This window comes from Hippopotamus amphibius, chromosome 5 (assembly GCF_030028045.1).
Source record: "Hippopotamus amphibius kiboko isolate mHipAmp2 chromosome 5, mHipAmp2.hap2, whole genome shotgun sequence".
Lineage (NCBI taxonomy): Eukaryota > Metazoa > Chordata > Mammalia > Artiodactyla > Hippopotamidae > Hippopotamus > Hippopotamus amphibius.
In genome coordinates this window covers 30046188-30068724 of record NC_080190.1, presented here as the reverse complement: position 1 = coordinate 30068724, position 22537 = coordinate 30046188, and the positions used below count along the sequence as shown (strand labels likewise).

General features: G+C 40.3%; 1 protein-coding gene and 1 non-coding gene across 4 annotated transcripts in view; both read left to right on the top strand.

Moving 5' to 3' along the window:
• Positions 1-527: 527 nt before the first annotated feature.
• Positions 528-22537, top strand: part of ABCC2 (ATP binding cassette subfamily C member 2) — an 88433-nt gene continuing 66423 nt past the window's right edge. For 2 of the 3 annotated variants that reach the window (XM_057737167.1, XM_057737165.1), the window contains exons 1-7: positions 528-743; positions 3563-3741; positions 5306-5479; positions 18803-18928; positions 20498-20632; positions 20841-20948; positions 21362-21417. In XM_057737167.1, the coding sequence (XP_057593150.1) occupies positions 3709-3741; positions 5306-5479; positions 18803-18928; positions 20498-20632; positions 20841-20948; positions 21362-21417 (632 nt within the window). In that variant the 5' untranslated portion in view covers positions 528-743; positions 3563-3708. Of the gene's footprint in view, positions 744-3456; positions 3742-5305; positions 5480-18802; positions 18929-20497; positions 20633-20840; positions 20949-21361; positions 21418-22537 lie in introns of those variants that run through there. The other variant, XM_057737166.1, reaches the window with a different exon arrangement.
• Positions 18612-18718, top strand: LOC130854640 (U6 spliceosomal RNA). The gene has a single exon (XR_009054089.1). It is a non-coding gene; the product is annotated as a U6 spliceosomal RNA (small nuclear RNA).

Below are 22537 nucleotides of genomic sequence, written 5' to 3'. Positions count from 1 at the left end.
GGCCCTACGGAGCCTTCCCGCGACAGACCCCTCCCCCACATCCTCTGCTTTAGCTCCTCTCTAAAGTACCCAGATAATTGTCTCTGATGCACATTTCCTGAGTTGTTTTACAGATGCTAAAACCACCACCAAATGGAAAAAACTAACTACTTGATAATCAGGAGAACATAGCCCCCAGACCTGCTGATGCCTAAGGAATGATAATGTTAACGCCTCTGACACCTCCGTTACCTCACAATCAACCAATCAGAGAATGGGGCACGAGCTGATTGCGGAGCCTTGGATGCCCCTCCCTCACCTTGCCTTTAAAAATGCTTTTCTGAAGCCCATCGAGGAGTTCTGGTGTTTTGAGCACTAGCTGCCCTGGGCTCCTCGCTGAGGCCCTGCAAAAAAACTCTGCACCTTCCTTCATCACAACCTAGTGTCAATAGCTTGGCTTCACTGCGAGCAGGCCAGCGGACCCAAGTTTGGTTTGATAACAGAAATAGCAGAATTATGACAGACAAAAGCAAACAAGCAAGGCTAACAAAGATTTCCTGATGTCTGCCACCTGCCACAGAAAGGATTCCTGTTGAGTACCACCTGACAAAAACTGCCACCAAGGAGTGGTCAGACAGCCAAAATCCCACATCACTGACACCAGAGGGGAAGCATAATTTGATAAGTGCAAATATGAAAAGCGACTTGGCTGGTGAGAGCCTAAAAGCTCAATCACTGTCTATACCATTCACCTGAAGAGCCAGGTAAGGTGAGCTGTGGACCTGTGGGTTCGACATTGAAATGAGGTTCATCTCCAGGCTGTTATACTTCTCTTGGCGCTGATGATAGAACTCAGGTGGGAAGGTCTTGGTAAAGCTCTCTGGATTGTTTACCCTCATTGCTGCTTCCTACTTTCTATTTTGTTGGGAGATCTCATTCAGCCCTGCTGCCTCCCTTTCCCATTCCAAGGATGATTGAGGTGGTCTTACTCTCTGTGAAGATGGAATTGCATTGGAGGGTTTTTGCTCAGCTCTTCTACCTCTGCCCTAACTTTCTGTAGGTGAAAGCTTAGGATGCCTCGGTGTTTATTCTCAGCTCTCCTAACTGCCTGCTCCCATTTTGTTGTACTGTTCTCAGCACTTGGTAAGCCCAGTGTGGCAAAGAATTGGGGATATTTCAGTCTTGAAACTGCACAATTCAGATGGGACTTGAACCCAGCCAAAGCCCAGATTGGGACTTGAATCCGTGGGCTGGGACTCGAATCCACTGTCTTTTAATTGAGATCACACACTTGGTCTCAAGAATTAATGAAGCTCAGGTTCTTTATGTCTCAACGCAGAGGAAATCAGTGAGCGGTAAAGTAATAGGTAAGAAATGGAAATATTTAGAGAGATACACATTCCATAGACAGGATGCAGTCCATCTCAAAATGTGAGAAACCCTGAAATATGAGGTGGTTAGTTTCTATCGACAGGTAATTTCATAGATTAATGAGTGGGAAGATTATTCCAACTATTTTGGGGAAGGGGCAGGATTTCCAGGAATTGGGCCACCACTTACTTTTGGCCTTTGTGGTCAGCCTTGGAACTGTCATTTTGCCTGTGGACATGTCATTTAGCATGTTGATGTATTACAATACCAGGACTTCCCTGGTGGCTCAGTGGTTGAGAGTTTGCCTGCCAATGCAGGGAACACGGGTTCGATCCCTAGTCCAGGAAGATCCCACATGCCGCAGACGTACTAAGCCCATGTGCGACAACTACAGAGGAGAAAGAGTGGCTTTTATTTCTTTGCCAGGCAAAGAGGAACACAGTAGGCTAGCACCTTAAGAACTGTGCCCTCCTCCCTAGGGAATAGGGAGAGATCTTATAATTGGGGCTCCTGGTCAGGGGTATGCGATCAGGATCAAGGCAGTAACAGTCTTGCATTCTTTCTTCTGCAGAGTTTCAAAAGGGTAGGATTGCTAACAAGATCAGGGTGTGCACAGGGTCTCAGGTGGCCTTCTAATGTTGATGAGCTTCTCTGGTCCCTTTGATCTTGCCTCAGGTTGTCCCCAGCTACTCCTCCCTTGAATAGCAACTGTTCAGATCTTCCCTTTGGAACCCAGGGAAGGTCATTTGAGACTGGAGTCTTGCCTACAAGAAATGGGGGACAAAAAGGCCTCCATGCCTGGGAGCCCCATAGGGCCCCACTTGGTTTCAGCTCCAGGATCAGTCAAAAATAGGGGTCAGATGCATTTGACCCATGGGCCAAATCAACCTCTTGTTTGGTTCTTTTAGATTTCTTTGTATCCTCACTGGTGGATTTTTGAAAATCTATGATTGTCACCTTTCCAGCTTGTTTCTGTTGGTATGGTCAGAGGTCTGTTCCAAAGCCACTAAACTAATGTCATGCCTTTATCTGATCCTGGATCTGATCTCATTTCAGGGCCTAAATCATTTTTTGCCATTATAGACACATAGAAAAGTGTGGAAGTCCATCTTGTGGTTATCTTCTCAGAAGATAACTAAATGCCTTTGAATAAAATTTACACATCTTTCAGATGTTAAAAATCCATTACATATCCACTGGTACGAGTGGTAAATATTTTTATCACTTGTGAATTTAAGGTAACCAAAGGTATAGTTAACCTTCGACCAGGCATTAAAATATACATGACATTATATATGTATGTGTGTGTATGTTAAAGTATACATTACTCTCTTGTTGACTAACCTCTGCAGATAGTCTGCATATACCCACAGAACAAAGTGTTTTTGTGTGTTTACACCCAAAATGGCTCCACATGCTCCTCCAAATGATAACGTTTAAACTTTAATATGCTGGCGAGCATGTCTGGCTGCTCTTATTTTAGAGTGCCCTGATTTTAAAAGAACATTTGTTTCCGTAGGGGAAGTGGTTGTCTAATGGATATAGAGTTTCAGTTTAGAAACACTTAGAAAAGTTAGGATGGTAAATTTTACATTATGCTTTTTTTAACCACAATACAAAAAGTTTGCTTTAGAAATATTATAACATGAATAATACCTGATAATTATGGAAACATCAGAAAATACAGACAAGCAAAAAGGAAAATAAAATCACCCACAATCCTAACAGCTAAGATTAGCATTTTTTTGCATACACACATAAATGTATAAATACATGTATGTTCATATTTGGATCTGCTATTTTATAAGCTGATTTTTTTCAAAGTACACTGTTTTAGACCATATTTTAAATTCTATGTTCTTAGTTGAAAATGCAGAGAAGTAGGATATTTCACATTTCTGTAAACTCTATGGCCTCAGGGCAGAATTTCAATGGCTCATTTAGGGGTACATGCCCCTCCATTGATGCTTCTCTGTTTAGGTCATGTGTCCTCAGGAGAAAGAAAGGCTGCCCCACTCCCGATTTGTCAGCCAGCTCTATTGACATCTTTCAGTGGTTCATTTTAAGTATGAACCCCTCTACAGAGGCTTCTGGTACTTTGGGAACTGGTGTGTCTGCCTGTCCCTGGGGCTTTTCAGTCACATGTCTGTCCACTGGGGTAATGTAAATACATGTCTGAGCAAGGTTAACGATTAAATCATTGGGATGAAAGGTCAGAAGACCTGCCATTGGAATATCAGCACATCAGAATGGGAGGTAATATGTTGCTACTTGCCTTCCATCTTCTCTGAGGAAAAGAGTAAATAAGAAACAACACAGTCATACAAGAGTCTTCATTCTAGAAGTGATCAAGGAATCATGCTGGAGGATTTCTGCAACTCTACTTTTTGGGTAAGAAATGACACATCCTCACTGTTGACTCTTCTCAACTCAGAACAAGTAGTAATTAACCTAGAGTGGCTACTAATAAGAACTATAAGTTAGATGTGTACTTGGTCTAAAGCTCAGGGGTTTTTTTGTTTTGTTTTAAGATAAGTCATATTTCCAGAAGATATTCTACGTGGGAGAGATAATATATTTATGTTCTAAGATATGTTTATTGTATTGCAGCTGCAAAATTGCCTTCTTTAAAGAGAAATATGGCAAAGGCTTCCAATTTCATCAGTGTTAGGAGGGGGAATTGTTGTTTGTGGAGTAGGAGAAAGAAGAGAAGGTCTATGACTGAGACTTGAGAAATGTTGATGTTGAAATAATACTGATATGTTCTAGAGAAACTGGCAATTAGTGATGTGGACTAGAAGTTGAGGGTGGGGATGCAAATTCAGGCATCCTGAGCACTGAGACAATGTTTGAACAATTAGAGCAGAGAATTCAAGACAAGGTGAGCAATAGTACCAAATGGTTTAGTGGAATCGAAATTTGGGGATTTTGAGAAAGTGTGGTCTGCAGACTCCTAGCACCAGAATCATCTGGAGAGCTTGTTAAACTAGTTTAACTATCTTAGGTAATTCTTCTGAATTCTAAAGTTAGATAATTTTACAGGGAGAGGAGTAGAGCAGGAATGAGATAGCAGAGGCATGTGGACAGCACTTCCCATCCTAGAAAGAACCTGGGCCCCAAGGCCCTCAAACCCAGGACATGCATACCACACGAAGGTGGGGCTTCACATGTCCCAGGATCTCAGCAGGCCATCTCAAGAGAATTCTTTCTGAGAATCATCTGACAGATCATCTTATTCAGGGCACCTCAATCTTTAAAGAGTCTGTGCAAACAGCTGTACAAAGCAAAAAATATTTGTAAGAAGAGAAAAATCTACTCTCACATGACTCGGATATAAGAACTGGTGCCCCCACTTTCACCTCACAAGATACTTCTATTTATTGCAGAATGCAAAGACTAGCAGAAAACTTGCTGGGAATAAGCCTTCCCTCCAATGCACCTCTGCTGCTGCTGTGCCTAAGGCCTTTTCAAGTTCCGACTTAAATCCCAGGGGCCATAGGAAATTAATTGCCATAGTGTGACTAAGCATTCTGCTACCTGCAGGTCTGAGTGTCTGCCAGTGAGGTTAATCAGTGCTAAAAACCAGAAAAGAAGTTTCTATATCCCAGACTAGTCTCCCCTTTGGTTTGAGGAATGGTCCCTCTTCCTCCCACAATTTGGCAAATGTGGTGGTGAAATTAAACCAGAATAGCTGGTGGAGAAATTCAGTGAGAATCACAGAAAGAAACGTTTTTAGAGGATGGATTGGTCAGAAAAGTCACTAAATGTCATTAAATGGTGAATTTATATCAATGGAATTGGGTAGGAAAATACAGCTAAAAGGTCAGGCTAAATATGGATATAGAACTGAGTTAAAATTGTTTGGAAACAAGGGTGTGGTGGGAGTGGGCTGGGGGCTGGTATTCTCTTTTTTAAAATGTGTGTATCCAACAATTACTCCATTTTGGTTCCCCAGAATTCCTCATTCCTGGATAGCCCGGAGGCGGACCTGCCACTTTGTTTTGAGCAAACTGTTCTGGTGTGGATTCCCTTGGGCTTCCTTTGGCTCCTGGCGCCTTGGCAGCTTCTCCATGTGTATAGATCCAGGACCAAGAAATCTTCTATAACCAAACTCTACCTTGCTAAGCAGGTACGGGAATCCCACTATATTTTCTAATGAATTTTGTGGTACACACTAGAGACGTTTTCTTGGTGGTTCAAGTGTCCTCTTCCCTGTCTTTAACCAGCTTTCCCAGGTGCTGCTGTCTCAGGTAGAGCCATGCTCTGCATGTCCCTGCTTCCTTGGCCCCCTGTTCTATTTCTTAGTTAAAATTACTTTGATTTTTGCATAAGAGTAACAATTCTTAAATCTTATGGATGTTGGACTCCGGAAACACTAATGATGAGTAATCAGTCAGTTGAATAGTTACTGTCTTTTCAGCATTTGAGAAGCCAATGCTGGATTATCTATCTTTAAGCTGTTCTAATTAGTTGGGAGACTATAATTCAGTTGGCATCTACCATGAGGTAAAAATGAACTACCTAATGCATCCTCTGCACCATTCAGGGATCCAAACAATGCTCTTCTCCCCAGACTTGGATCTGAAACAGGGCTTCCATTTTCCCAAAGTCAACCCTGAGGCCGGATGGTCGCTCACAGTAGAGGCAGGAAGGGTGTGTGCTCACAGTGACATGCCTGAGTAGGGAAATGATGGAAAGGACAGCAGCTACAGGAGAAAGCCCAGGAAGAACGAGGGCAGGAGCCTCTCAGCCAGCAGCACTGATTAATACAGAGAAGGTCTTGTGGGAATTGAAAGATCCTCAGTTGAGGTTGTAAAGCTACCTCTTAAAATGTATCATCTGCTTCTTTTCACTAGGTTTTTTCTGTCTGTCCTGATTACTAAGCAGAGCTTCAGAGAAGCAAATTAGATTCAGTGTTCTATGAGCATACAGACCAATGACCTCAGATTACTGCAGTCTAAAGAGAATGAAGGAAGAAATTTGGCCAGAGGAAGTTGGATTTGCACTGACATTCTGAGGTGGGGTGGTGATGGGTTTTGTCCACTCTGGATAGAGGAACAGTCTGTAAGAGCTTGGAGCAGGGTCATGGTCTCCCTAGGCACAGGGCTGAGCACGCGGTGCGCATTTGTCGGCTCTTGGTGTTAAATGCACTGTAGGAATAGGGATTGAGTCGAGTGTGTTAGACTGAACATTGAAAACAGCATGTTTCAGTACCCTTGGGGATGAGACAGAGATTTTGGTTAGCCAGTCAAGTTAGAGGGCTCCTATCATTTTCCGGAGCTTCCAAGAAAGGGTTCAGTAATGAGTAAATCAGTATCCCATTTTTATCATAGCTATTAATTAACTGTAAAAAAATTTTATTTATTTATTGGCTGCTCTGGGTCTTCGTTGCTGCCCGTGGGCTTTCTCTAGTTGTGGCGAGTGGGGGCTACTCTTTGTTGTGGTGTGTGGGCTTCTCATTGCAGTGGCTTCTCTTGTGGTGGAGCGAGGGCTCTAGGCACGTGGGCTTCAGTAGTTGTGGCATGTGGGCTCAGCAATTGTGGGCTTGCAGGCTCTGGAACACAGGCTCAGTAGTTGTGGCGCACAGACTTAGTTGCTCCACGGCATGTGGGATCTTCTTGGACCAAGTCTCGAACCCTTGTACCCTGCATTGGCAGGTGAATTCTTAACCACTGCACCACCAGGGAAGCCCCTATTAATTAACTTAAAAAAGAAACTTTATTGAGAAATAATTCACATATACAATTTCACTCATTTAAGTAAAATTCTTTTTTTTATATTTTTAGTATTTTCATGGTATGTGTAACCATCACCACAGTCAATTTTGGAACATTTTTTTCCCTCAAAAAGAAATCCTTTATCTATCAGCCCCTGTCTTCCCATCTCTCCTTGCACTAAGCAACCACTAATATACTCTTTGTTTCTACAGTTTCCCTATTCTAAACATTTCATACAAGTGGAATCATGTAATACATGATCTTTTATCATTGGCTTCTTTTACTCAGCATAAGGTTTTCAAGGTTCATCCATGCTGTTTAAGGCTCATCCGTAATATTCCATTGTATGGATATATCATGTTTTGTTTAACTTTTATAAACAAAAATCTCTGTAGATAAAAAGGAAAGCAATGTATTAGCTTTTTTTTCTGTAGCTAATAATCCACTCATTCTTGCTTATAGTTTCAGAAGCTTCATTTATAATTTATCCTTTTTTTCCCCTCCACTCTGAGAGTGACAGGCAAGATTAGCTTCCTCTTAAAATTTTCAAAATAATTGGGTTCTCCCCTAAAACAGAAGTATAATTCCTCCAAAAGTAAAAATTCACTTCTTCTGTGAGAACCCTCTTGCTGGATCACTCCTCAACTTGACTTCATTTCTTCACTTCCTATTCTACCTGCATTTGGGCTGTTTGTTCCTCTCTGACTCTCTTGAACTGTCATTGTTGTTTCGTCATTTATGCAGTATTTACCTCATCTGAACTAAGTCAATTTGCTTGACTAAGCTGGTGAGAGACCCTACCAGTTTGTTTAAAGATGTGCCCTTACAGAAAGGACCCTGTGCATAGTGAGTAATTGAATGAATTGAATTAAAAAATGAATAATGAATGAGCTCATATTTAGTCCCAGGGGAATAAAAGAGGCGTTTTGTTCTGGAGGTTGTGGATGTGCTGAGGTCAGATGCACAGCAAAAATGGACTTACTGTTGAACCAGTGAGACATGGGAATCATCTTCAAGAATTTATAAAAGTATAACATAGAAGATTGCCTAGCTTATTCTGAGAAGTTTCAGAGAGCAAGATCAAGGTAAGTCAGTGTAGGTTGTTCCAGGTGAGCTGACTTTAGCTAAACACATGGAAGAACTTTCTTTCTTTTTCTCTCTCTTCCTCTCTCTTTGTCTCTCTCTCTCTCTCTTTGTCTCTCTCTTTCTCTTCCTCTCTCTCTTTCTCTTCCTTCCTTCCTTTCTGTGGATTTACCTTTTTTATCCCTTACTCTTACTAAACAGAAAATCAAAGATAAAGAAATTATTTCCCATTCAGCTGTACCAAAGTTTAAGACCTTAAATTTGAGATGTTTTATCACTTGACTTTTCTTTGTTGAGAGGGTTTTAAGTAAGTTCAGTTGTGAAGACCATTACAAAAGTGGAAGAACTTTCTAATAATAATATCTGTCTGATAGTAGAAAGGTCTGCTCGGGGATATAGTTCCTGAAAACATTGAAACTGAAGTTAGACATTTGTCTGCCAGGGAAGTAATGGAAATAGACACTTCTGTAATGGGTGGAAGGTTCAGTCAGAGTGCTTTCATAAAGCACTGGGGAAAAGGAAGGCTGTGCAAAGGTAGAAAGATATTAAATGTGGCCAAATTAATTTACTTTTTTTTTTTGGCCACACTGCACAGCTTGCAAAATCTTAGTTCCCTGGCCAGGGATCGAACCTGTGCCCACGGCAGCAAAAGCACCGAGTCCTAACCACTGAACAGCCAGTGAATTCCCTACTTTCTTTTTTAATACCAGTGAGATTGTGTCTCCTTAGGAAGTTGAGTTCAGTAAACTCCATGTGCACTTGAAGCTCCTCCAGTGATTCAGAGATCAAGGGCAAAGACTTTATTTAAGGACTTGGTAATCATTAAACAGCCACAATATTTCCCTGATCACAATTAAGAAAAGCCTATGTATATTTTTGATTATAAAAAGAATGTATTATTGCAACATGGATGGACCTAGACATTGTCATACTGAGTGAAGTAAGACAGAGAAAAGACAAATATATGATATCTCTTATATGTGGAATCTAAAAAAAAATGGTGCAAATGAACCTATTTACAAAACAGAAATAGAATCACAGATATAGAAAACAAACTTATGGTTCCCAAGGGAGAAAGGGGGTGGGGAGGGGTAAATTGGGAGATTGGAACTGACATATACACACTGCAAAAAAAAATGCATGATTGTAGAAAGTTTATTTGATTATAGTACAAAGTTTGTCGACTCTAGGGAAATAGGAAATAATTGATAATTGTATCACTCTGATGTACTCATGTTAACATTTTGAGATGTTTCCTTTACTCTCTTTAAAAAACTAAACAAACAAACAAAACAAAATGAAAAGAAAAAGACTCCTTCTCACCCCTCTACCTTCTAGTCTTGTTCTCCAGAGGCTGCCATTTAAAATTATTTTGATATTACCTCCATATCTTCAAATAATGTGTTTATACCTGTATTTCTTTTTTTAATTAATTAATTAATTTTTTGGCTGCATTGGGTCTTTGTTGCATGCAGGCTTTCTCTAGGTGCGGTGAGTAGGGGGCTACTCTTCCTTGCAGTGTGCGGGCTTCTCAGTGTGGTGGTTTCTCTTGTTGTGGAGCTTGGGCTTTAGGCGTGCAGGCTTCAGTAGTTGTGGCTCTCAGGCTCTAGAGTGCAGGCTCAGTAGCTGTGGCACATGAGCTTAGTTGCCCCACAGCATGTGGGATCTTCCCAGGCCAAGGATCAAACCCATGTCCCCTGCATTGGTAGGTGGATTCTTAACCACTTGCACCACCAGGGAACTCCTATACCTGTATTTCTTGATCCATCATCTTCGAAAAGATCTATTTCTGTCCTCTATGAATATAGACAAGAAATTTAGCTCATTGACCCAACTTCCTAGCTTCCTTTTCCTCTCTTCCTCTTTCTCTGTCTTTTAATTTTGTATGATTATTTTCTGTTCTTCTGTAAGTTACCTTTATACCTAAAAATAATCTGCCATCAATTTTGTTTTATTTATTTATTTGGCCATGCTGCACGGCTTGTGGGATCTTAGTTCCCCAACCAGGGACTGAGACCAGGGATTGAACCCCCGGGCCATGACACTGAAAGCCCTGAATCCTAACTCCCCACCACCACCCCACCTTTTTTTTTTGTCCATCAATTTTAGACTCTAGTTCTTACTTTCTTCTTTCTTAATTGACATATAACATTGTATAAGTTGAAAGTATACAATGTGTTGATTTATACACTTGTATATTGCAAAATGATTACCACCATACCATTAGCTAACACTTCTATCATATCACATAATTATCTTGTGTGTGTGTGTGAGAGAGAGAGAGAAGAGAGAGAACATTTAAAATCTACTCTTTTAGTAACTTTGAAGTATGTAATACAGTATTTTGACTATAATCACAAGTGCATGACAAACTTGCAATTAGAAGATAAATAAGTTCTGGAGATCAAATGAGATTTTTTTTTTTTTTTTAGTTTGTAGTCTTTTTTTTAAATTGAGGTGTAACCGACATATATTAGTCTCAGCTGTACAGCATAATAATTTGAAATTATGACCACAATAAATCTAGTTAACATCCATCAACATACATAGTTACAAATTTTTTTCTTGTAAGGAAAACCTTCAATATCTACTTTCTTAGCAACTTTCAAATATACATTATTATTAATACTGTACATTGTATCCACATCTTGCCATACATTACAGTCATCATGCTGTACATTATATCCACATCTTGATGCCCCTTGGTGTAAGACAAAAGGTTTGGTTCCCCCAAATTTCCTGGAGAACAGCCTCAAATAAAATTTTCAGGAAGAACAATAGTAACTAAAGTCTCTAAGTTCTTGCTAGGTTCAATTATTTTTTTTTAAGTCTGAAGATGTTGCTGTGTCGTTCCCCCAAATCCTGTGCAACCAAGTTAGAGTTCTTCTCATTCCTTGTTATCCTTTCTAGAAGCTCTTATCCTCTTTATTCTTGATGTCCTGAACTTTCATGAGAGTGTTTACATGGGTCTTTCTTTCGATTGGTTCTACACTTTTAACCTAAAGACTCATGTCTTTCTTATCTCTGAGAGATTTTTATATTTATATTATTCTTTTCATTCCTTTCCTCTAACTTTAAAATTCCATATCTCCAGGACTTCTTTTAGATAGATGTTGGACTTTCTGCATTGATCCTCCTTCTCAACTTCTTTTTAGAATTTCTTTTTCACTCTTCCCCCACGTTCTGAGAGATTTTCCTAATTTTTTCTTTTTTTTTATAAATTTATTTATTTATTTTATTAGCTGTGTTGGGTCTTTTTTGCTGTGCATGGGTGTTCTTTTTAGTTGCGGTGAGTGGGGGCTACTCTTGGTTGTGGTGCGCGGACTCCTCATTGCCGTGGCTTCTCTTGTTGCGGAGCACAGGCTCTAGGCGCGTGGGCTTCAGTAGCTGCAGCACATGGGCTCAATAGTTGTGGCTCACGGGCTCTAAAGCGCCGGCTCAATAGTTGTGGCGCACGGGCTTAGTTGCTCCGCGGCATGTGGGATCTTCCTGGAGCAGGGATCGAACCCGTGTCCACTGCATTGGCAGGCGGATTCTCAACCACTGCGCCACCTAGGAAGCCCCTAATTTTTTCTTTTAATCATCCTAAAGAGCCTTTATTTTAGCAATAATAGATTTGATTCTTAAGAATTCTTCTTAATCTCTGAATATGCCTTTTTTTTTTTTTAAACAACAACATATTAATGGATGCAATGTCTCCTCAAATCTCTTAGGACATTCATTTCAAAATAATTTAAAATTCTCTTCTGCTCACTTAATAATTTGTTTGCTCCATCCCAGAATCAGTTGTTCTGTTTAGTTATCTTGGCTATCTTCTTTGCCAGTATTGATTTTTCTCAACTTCCTGGTGGTTATTAGTGTTCTGTTTGCATTTTCAAATAGGGGACTGAGTTAATGAACATATGAGGCTGGAGTAGGTCTCTCTGGCAACATATGGATCTGCTTCCTCGGGTGGCCTCTTCTTGATGGAAGGACTGCCTGTGAGCTCTGAGTCCTGGATGACTGTCTGTACTCACTGGCTTCCCTCAAGAGCAGGATCCTGGGCTGTCTCTCTCTCCACCCCTCTGAGTGCCAAACGAAGGTGAATTTACTCTGGCACACCAATACCCTCCTCCCAGAAATCATTCAATCTCTTTAGCAAATACTTCTGTTTGAGCTTGCTTGGGAATGCTGGTGGCAAATATAGTTGTTGTCAATGGATTCACTCAATGGGTTGGGAGGAGGAAGAAAAGGAAGTAACTGGCATAACTGTACCAGTTCACAGAACTTCAGTTGAGACTCTCACTTCTGTCCTGTTTTCCATTCTTACTCTCTGCCAGGGCTGATGACTAAGAATAGATTTATATCAGTTAAGGGTCTCTCACTTGCAAGTCATACCTGGTGACTTAGCACAGAATTTATTATCTTATATAACAGGAAGTCCAGAGGTTGTACAGCTCCAGGATTTGTTAATTTAGCAGTTTGACAACATCAACAGGTGTTTATTTCATCTTTTTTTTTTCTGATAACCTCAGCAAATCAAGCCAGTTATCAAGCTAGCACGTGATTGTAGGATGGCTGTAGCGGCTTTCATGTATAAATGCAGTCATACAGTATTTGTCCTTTTGTGTCTGGCTTTTTTCATTCAGCATTGTGTTTTCAAGGTTCATCCATGTTGTAGCATGTATCAATATTTCATTCCTTTTTATGGTTATAGAATATACAATTGTACAGATACCACATTTTGTTTATGCATGCCTCAGTTGATGGACATCTGAGTGTTTTCCATTTTTTGTCTGTTTGAAAAATGCTGTTAGGAACATTTGTGTGCAAGTTTTTGGGTGGACATAACTTCTCAATTTTCTTGCTGAGTCATATAGTAAATCCATGTCTAATATTTAGAGGAACTGACAAACAGTTTTTCAAAGTGGCTATACCATTTTACATTCCTGCCAGTAAAGTATATGGGTTCTAATACTCACCCTCACCAATACTTGTTATTGTCCATCTTTTTGATTATAGCTATCCTAGTAGGTGTGAAGTGGTATCTCATTATGGCTTTGATTTGCATTTCCCGAATGACTAATGATGTTGAGCATTTTTTCATATGCTTTTCGGCCATTTGTACACCATCTTCGGAGAATTTTATTTTTTGAATAAACCCTTTACCCATTTTTAAATAGGGCAATTTGTATCTTTGTACTGTTGAGTTGTAAAGAGTTCTTTATATATTCTGGACCTATGTATCACTTTGACCAGTGAGGAAAGCATTTCCCAGAAGCCCCTACAAATAATTCCCACACAAGCTGTCCCCCACTTTTCTTTGGTCAAAATTGTGTCACACGCCCATGGCTAAAGCAGTCACAGGCCAGAGGGATGGAACCAACATGATTGGTTTTAATTCACTTCATAGGGTTGGAGATGGGTGCAGCTTCCACCCAAGCATGTGGCTGAGCTGAGTAGGGTAGATATTTTACAAACGGGGGTTCTGTTAAGAAGAAGAGAATGGCTTTGAGTAGGCAACTCTACCAGTCAGGGTCCTAACAGGAGACAGATGGCTGAGGCAAAATAAGATAATGTGAGGAGGTTGTATTTACAAAGGGACCTGGGGCTTAGAGCGAACTGTTACCACTCCAGGCTCTAAGGAACAAGGATGGAAAGTGAATCTGGTGGGGCAGACGGAAGACACAAGCACAGCGACCAGTGATATCCATCTCAGGTCCCCCTTTCACTGCTGCTTTTTCTTGTATATATTTTAGACTGTGGCTTTTTCTGCTCTTTTACCTGACGCTATTGACACGTTTGCTTTTTGTCTTCTAAAATATACCTGGTTTACCAAGTTCACTCACCCTCTTCCATTCATAGTCTCAGTGCTATGATGGATCTATTTCTTGGGTACTTCTTTACCATCATTTCAATGGGAGAGGGAAGGATGGGAAACAAGTGTACTAAACCTGATGTCTTGGACTGGAAATTCCTTCTTTTTCTATGAATATTTGAAAAACATAATTTAGGGCTTCCCTGGTGGCTCAGAGGTTGGAAATCTGACTGCCAATGCAGGGGACACGGGTTCAATCCCTGGGCCGGGAAGATCCCACATGCCGCAGAGCCCCTAAGCCCATGTGCCACAACTACTGAAGCCTGTGCTCTAGAGCCTGTGAGTCACAACTATTGAGCCCATGTGCTACAACTACAGAAGCCTGAGTGCCTAGACCCCATGCTCCGCAACAAGAGAAGCCACCACAATGAGAAGCCCATGCACCACAACAAAGAGTAGCCCCCACTCTCCTCTCCGCAACTAGAGAAAGCCCTTGTGCAGCAACGAAGACCCAAGGTGGCTAATTAATTAATTAATTTAAAAAACCCATAATTCATTGAATACAATTTTGTGGTCTACTTTTTTTTCACTTACTATAAAAAGCATTTCCCAGTGTTATCAATTATTCTTAAACATAGTTTTGATGACTACAAAATAGTTCATCAAACTATCCATCATTTTGCTATACATGAGTATACCATATATTTATTTTAACAACTCTTGCAACACTGACTCCTCTCAACTGTAAAGAGAAATAATAAACAGAAACCTCAATTAAATAGAGGTGGGAGACCAGAAGAGGAAGCTCTCACCCACTGTCACCATAGCAGAGGCCAACAGGAAGGAGAAAGACTTTTCTTTGCTGGCAAGGACTCAGCCAAAGAAAAGCCGTGGCCTCTTTGTTTACTGCAGCCCTCCCAGCTTCCTTTCCTCTCTATAAGAGTGTCCTCCTTCCTGTGTCATGCGGGGACTTGCATATGGTTCACCATGGTTTCAGACCCTGAAATGCAATCCTCTGCTGAATAAACCGATTTTCACTGGAGAATTATCTGGTAGTCTCTTCGTTTCAGATCAATACAACAAATCCCTTCACCACTGTGTTGGGTTACTTTAGGTTTTATACATTCTTCACTATTAAAAATGAGACACCCTGGAAAAGACAAATATTGCCAAACATGGGGGAACATGGGTTTGATCCCTGGTCCAGGAAGATCTCACATGCCGCAGAGCAACTAAGCTCGTGTGCCACAGCTACGGAACCTGCGCTCTAGAGCCCACAAGCCACAACTACTGAGCCCACGTGCCACAAGTACCAAAGTCCACATGCCTAGAACCTGTGCTCCACAACAAGAGAAGCCACCAAAATGAGAAGCCTGCACACCACAACAAAGAGTCCACTCTCTGCAACTAGAGAAACTTGCATGCAGCAACAAGGATGCAACATAGCTAAAAAAATGAAAATAATATTTTTAAAAAAATGAGACTCCAGTTAACATTCTTGTACATAAACATTTGCCTGCAATTATTCAGATTATTTCCTCAAGATAGACTCCCAGAAGTGGAGTTACTTATATCAAAGCATATGACAACTTAAGGCTTTTGAAACATGATAGAAAATTTTTATAATTTAGGAAGATTTTTACCAACTTACGTATCTCTGAAAGTATGTTAAAGTCCTTGTCTCTGTACCCTTGCTAGCACTGAGTAACATATCGTTCTTTAATTTTATATGCAAAAGTGGCATCCTATTGTTTTACTTTGCATTTCTGTAAGTAATAACGCAAATGATTTTTTTAAAATTTGTTAAGAATATTCATTTGTGAATTGTCTGTTCACATCACTTGCTGATTTTTTTTTAAAAAAGGTGTTAGTATATTTACCTTGTATCTTTTGAATAGATAATTTGTGATGGTTACAAAATTCAAAAGCTATAAAAGGATACGTGATACTCTTGTCATTCATTCCTGTCTGATCTGGCAACCACTGATACCAGCTCCTTGTATACGCTTTCAGAAATAACCTATGCATTTATCAACACTTACATATGTATACTTTCCCATACAAGTGTTAGTGTCTTACATACACCCTTCTGTGTCTTGGAGATCCTTGCATTTTAGCACTTAAAGATCTGCTTCTCTTTTTTTAATGATTACTTGAGATGCTGTTATTTGGCTACACCATAATTTATGTTCTGCTTGATAGAAATTGAGGTGGTTTCTAACCGCCTGCCGTCATAAACAATGCTGCAAAAAGTAGCTTAGTACCTATGAGTGTGTCTGTAGGATAAATTCCTAGAAATAAGATTACTGGGTTAAAAGTATGTGGACTCAAAAATTTAGAGTACAAATTGCTCTCTATAGAGGTTTTTCCTTAGTCTCAACAACTTTTTACTATCAAACTTTTTGATGTTTGCTAATCAGTTAAGTGAAAATGGTATGTTGTTATAATTTGAAATTGCACTCTCTTCCTGTTAGTGAGCTTAATGATCTTTTCATACATTTAAAAGCTATTTGTGTTTCTTTTTCTTTAAATTATCATTTATATTCTATCCCCATTTTTTGCATTGGATTGTTAGGTTGTTGCTCTTTAATTGTTTGTAGGAATTTTTGATAATGTAAATTGACCCCTTTTGATATGGATTGCTCAATGCATTTCTAATCAATTTGTATGAGTTTAATATATGTAAGCCTGTGGCAAGGTTTCTTCCTTTTTCTTGGCCTGGGGAGTGGTCTGCTGGTTTGTAGTCTCTTTAGCTAGTCATCCTCAAGGGTAGGTGCTTTAGCTCCAGCTTGCTCTATTTTATCTCCTAATTTACCTAAAAGCAAACATAAATTACCACTTAAAAAGCTAGGATTTTTCCCCCAAAACTTTTACAGTTTCATGTGAGGAAAGCACAATATACTTGAGAAAAATACATTCCCCTTATTAACATGTCTTTGACTCTATACCTTGCTAAATAATAGCACTTGCCCTATTAGTTAAAGGTGTTTTCTTGGCTGGTTTTTCATTATAAAGGGACCATATCTCTGTCTGAGCCCTTCTGGATAAATGAGGCTTACGGAATGAGTAGGCATAGATGGATGGGAGTAGGAAGGGGCGAGGGTAGGGGAGCTGATACTAAAGATCTTCATCTTGAGGGATAAGGTACTGGTGGACCTCCTTAGTGGAGGTAATAATTTTCCCTCCTGATGGGTGGGCGGTAGTCCTTTAGAACAAAAAGATGTGTATTATATCTTATGAGCTCAGAGTACAAATATTGATGGACTTGGAGTCATCTTCAGGTCACATAGTTGCAATCATTAACTTCAAAGTTTATATGGGGAGAAGGCTGGAGTAATGACCAAGGAAATGGAATAGTGCCATCCCCGTTGGGGTGGAGGAATTCCCCTTTAAAATCTATTTTATTAGTTATCTATTGCTATGTAACAAATTACCTCCAAATTAGCAGCTTAAAAATAAACGTTTTTTTTTTTTAACCTCACATTTTCCATGGGTCAGGGATTTGGGAGCAGATTGTCTGAGTTCAGGGTCTGTCATGAGGTTGCAGTTATTAATATGCAGACTGTGCCTAAGATCACTTGAAGGCTTGATTGGGGTTAGAAGATCTGCTTCTAAATTGATACATCCACATGGCTTTTGGCAGGAGGTAGCAGCTCCTTACCAAGTGGATCTCTCCATTAGAGCTACTTGAGTGTCCTCATGATGAGGCTGGAAGTTTCCCTTGCAGTGAGTGATCTGAGAGAGAGAGAACAAAGAGGAAGCCGCATTGTTTTCTATGACCTAATCTTGGAAGTCACACACTGTCACTTCTGCCATATTCTATTTATTATAGGTGAGTCAGAGTTCAGCCCATACTCAGGGAAGGGGAAACTAAGCTCTATCTTTTGAAGGGAAGAGTATCAGAGAATTTGTGGACATATTTTAAAACCGTGACACTCCACATTCCTTAACAACACTTATCATAGCATACTTTGAACTTTATTCCATTACTTGAACTATATGTATCCATTGATTCCATAAATATTTATTGTGTTATCTGAATAATTGCCTACCATTTTTTATTGAAATATAGTTGATGTACAATGTTATATGTTACAGATGTACAAAATAGTCATTCACAGTTTTAAAGGTAATACGCCATTTATACTTATTATAAAATACTAGCTATAGCCCCTGTGTTGTGCAATGTATTCTTGTAGCTTATTTTATATGTGATGGTTGGTCCCTCTTAATCCTCTACCCCTATATTGCCCCTCCCCCTTCCCTCTCCCTGCTGGTAACCAACTACTCTGTTCTCTTTTTCTGTGAGTCTGCTTCTTTTTTGATAACAAAAAAGAATATAATATAAATAAAAATTCACTAATTTGTTATCTATTTTACGTGATACGTGATATCATACAGTATTTGTCCTTCTTTGTCTGACTTATTTCACTAAGCATAACACCTTCCAGTTCTATCCATGTCGCTGCAAATGGCAAAATTTCATTATTTTTTATGGCTGAGTAGAATTCCATTGTATGTATACATGTGTGTGTATAAATATCACATCTTCTTTATCCATTCATCTGTTGATGGACGCTTAGGTTGCTTCCATGTCTTGCACTGCTTACAATTTTTACCATCCATTACTTGGAACCATTCTGTTCTAAAGAATGATATCCTCAGTGCTCGCTTCGGCTGCACATGTACTAAAATTGGAACGATACAGAGACGATTAGCATGGCCCCTGCGCAAGGATGACACGCAAATTCGTGAAGCGTTCCATATTTTTTCCAATAAAGAGCTTAAAAAAATAAAAAAAATAAAAAAAAAAAAAGAATGATATCCTCCTAACAGTGGTTTTTTCCCTTCTCAGGTGCTTGTTGGGTTTCTTCTTATTCTGGCAGCCATAGATCTGGCCCTTGCATTCACAGAAGACACTGGACAAGCCACAGTCCCTGCCGTTAGATATACCAATCCAAGCCTCTACCTGGGCACATGGGTAAGGCCCATCATCACTTCTATCCTGTTTATCTTCTCTCTCCTCATAGCCATCTAGCTGAAGTTTACTCTTTGTGGAATGAAATTAAGTCCCATTTCATCTACCTTTTTCAAGGGACCTATGATGAAACAAAGCTTGGTTGTAATAGGATGAAACAAATTGTAGCTTTTCATTTGCTTTTAAACACTAGTCTATAACGCCTTCTTCCTTGGGTAAGTACTAGCTTGAATGATTAACATGTGTACCTTATGCCCTCATATCTTGCCATCTAAGGATCACAGATGAAATCCAAGTTTCTTCGTGTAAAAGAATTTTCTAAATGCTGTAAACACTATTTTCAAATTGATTGGTGACTCTAACCAATGGATCATTGAATCTAGAGTTGTTTGTATAAATTTGATGACAGAAACTTATGTCTCTCCTACAGGCATGGTTTTCTGGGGGGAGGGAGAGCTGTACAGTGTTTACAAAAGAATTGAATTCATTACCATTTTATTTATTTTTTGGCTGCGTCGTGTGGCTTGTGGGATCCTAGTTCCCCAACCAGGGATCAAACCCAGGCCCCCGGCAGTGAAAGTACCGAGTCCTAACCACTAGATCACCAGAGAATTCCTGTTACCAACAATTTAAAAGAGGAAGATACAACATAATTATTTGGATTCTTAAACTTTCTTGAAAAATCAGAATGCCTGGCAACTGGGGGCTGACATTCCCTCAGGGCAATGGTCAGCTAGGACAGAGTAGCAGTTGGTCGCATTAGACCAGGCATGTGCTCAGTACCGTCCTCCACCCTCACTTCACTTAGTAACATGGTCTGGCTGGCCCCTGTAAGGACTTCATTTTGTTACCATTGTTATAAAACAGAGAAGGGTCTAGGCAGTAGTGTGCTGGAGCCAGCTCACAGATCTGACTCTGCCTCTCTTCCCAACCCTGCGTTTGGTGACACCATGTTGGCGATTGAAATGCACCATGGTGGGAGATTTATACCATGGAAATTTACACATGCCAAAAATCATGGCTTTGTTTTCAGAATGCCAGTTTACTAGCACAGCATTGGGTCTGGGAAAACAACATTTAATTAATTATAAGTAAGTGTATAATTCTAGGCGGAGTTTTTTTTTTTATTTTATTGTTGCTAAGTGCTTAGTTTAGTATTATTACTAGAAAATATCGTGATATAGATACCTTGCACCTGTTCAGCAGGATCTGCCTCCCCACCTGATTACTGTAGTGCCTGAAATTATTTTCTTGGGCCTTGGAAAGATTTTTCTGGCTCCCAAAGTTACTCCATTTAGATGCAGATGGTGACCCTCTGTGTTCTTGGCTGACTCCCCACCCAAGTGTGGTGACTAGAGATGGGATAGGGAAGGGGGTTTCAAAGGAAGCACGGGGGTCCTGAAAGAGAAAGTTGGATGGTATCAGGGAGGAAATGTACTATTTGGTATTAGATTAGTTACAACAGTCTTACCCTTCAGCCCCCGTTTCTCCCCCTGTTCTCTGACATCCTTCTTGCTCTTGTCCTTGGTTAGTGACAATATTTTTCCAAATGTGATGTGAATTTCTCTCTAGATCCTGGTTTTGCTGATCCAACACAGCAGGCGATGGTGTGTACAGAAGGACTCTTGGTTCCTGTCCCTATTCTGGATTCTCTCCATACTCTGTGGCACTTTCCAATTTCAGACTCTGATCCGGACACTTTTAAAGGTAAGGAGGAAAGAGACAGTGACATGAGGAGGTATTGCTGGGCAACTTCTAAGTTGGAGTAAATGACATAAGGTAAATTGAGTTCCAGGGTAGGACTGTATTTAGGGGATTTGATAATAGACTTTTTAATCACAAGCATTGATACATAGGAGCTGTTTAGATGTAATTCAGATAAAAGGATCATTTTCTTTGCTTTTTTCCCCCATAGGACAGCAATTGCAATCTGGCCTATTCCTGTGTGTTCTTCATCTGCTATGCAATCCAGATCCTGGTCCTGATCCTTTCAGCATTTTCAGAAAAAAATGACTCATCAAAAGTGAGACTCTAAATATGACCACTTCATATATTGTTTAATTGGATGGTATCATGACAAACGTAACTCTGAGATGTCTAGGTCTCATGACGGTCCCACAAGCCCAGAATACAGTAGTATAGACCATTTTGTGACATGAGGAAACAAAGTGACTAGAACTTGGAAACGCTGACTTTTATATTGACCCACCAAGCTTCAACATAGACAGTTAATTCATATATCTATGCCAAAAAGTCTGGTTATCATTCTACTGGTCACCTTAGGGTCTCCAAACAAACACGTTGACCAGCCTACTTCAGTATCATATCTAGTTCCTAGCACAACATCATATTTAGAAAAATCAGCTTCTGATTTTAGAGTTTCAAAGAATTCCTGTTTCTAATTGATTTAGCATCTGGTTTTTTTGTGTCTTGCAGAATCCTTCAACCACAGCTTCATTTCTGAGTAGCATCACCTATACTTGGTATGACAGGTAGGAAATGCCTGGAGTGTGGCTTGTCTATATCCCTCCCCCCTCACTCTTCGGAAAGTGATGGAAATCTTAATTTTAAAAGTGCCTGCTGTGGCCTCCATTTCCCCTCTACTTAGAGACAGAGAATGTTAAAACATACAGATCAATTTCCTGCAGTCCCTTCACTGGGCAGATGGAGAAGCTGAGGAGAGGAAGGAGGGGGATTTGCTCTTGGTTGTCTGGGGAGTTCCACGAAAAAAAAAAAACTATGGAAGGAAAGGGGGGCAATAGGACAGGAAAAGGGAAATTTGGGGGCAAGGAGTGTGGCACAGACTTGGGTAAAGGATGAAATAGCTGTCTTAGGCCACCAGAGGATCTGGGGCAGCCATCCTTGGCCTTTGTAGTTCCATGGACACCTTGGGCAGCCTGGTAACACCCATGAATCCCTTCTCAGATAATGTTTTGTTGTTTTGTTTGTTTGGGTTGGTTTTTTTTTTTTTTTTTTTTTTTGCTGCATTGGGTCTGCATTGCTACACGAGGGCTTTCTCTAGCTGTGGCGTGTGGGGGCTACTCTTCATTGCGGTGTGTGGGCTTCTCATTGTGGTGGCTTGTTTCAGAGCACAGGCTTTAAGCACTCAGGCTTCATTAGTTGTGGCTCATGGGCTCAGTAGTTGTGGTGCATGTGCTCAGTTGCTCCACTGCATGTGAGATCTTCCCAGCCCAGGGATCAAACCTGTGTCCCCTGCATTGGCAGGTAGATTCTTAACCACTGCACTACCAGGGAAGTCCTCAGATAATGTTTTAAATGTGTACAATAAAATACATGGGATTATAAAGGAAAACAAATATATTGAGATGTAGTTACCTAAATTTTTTTTTATAAATTTATTTTATTTATTTATCGGCTGTGTTGCATCTTCATTGCTGTGCACAGTCTTTCTCTAGTTGCAGCGAGTGGGGGCTACTCTTTGTTGTGGTGTGCGGGCTTCTCGTGGTGGCTTCTCTTGTTGTAGAGCACAGGCTCTAGGCACACGGGCTTCAGTAGTTGTGGCACATGGGCTCAATAGTTGTGGCTTGTGGGCTCTAGAGCGCAGGGTCAGTAGTTGTGGTACACGGGCTTAGTTGCTCCACGGCATGTGGG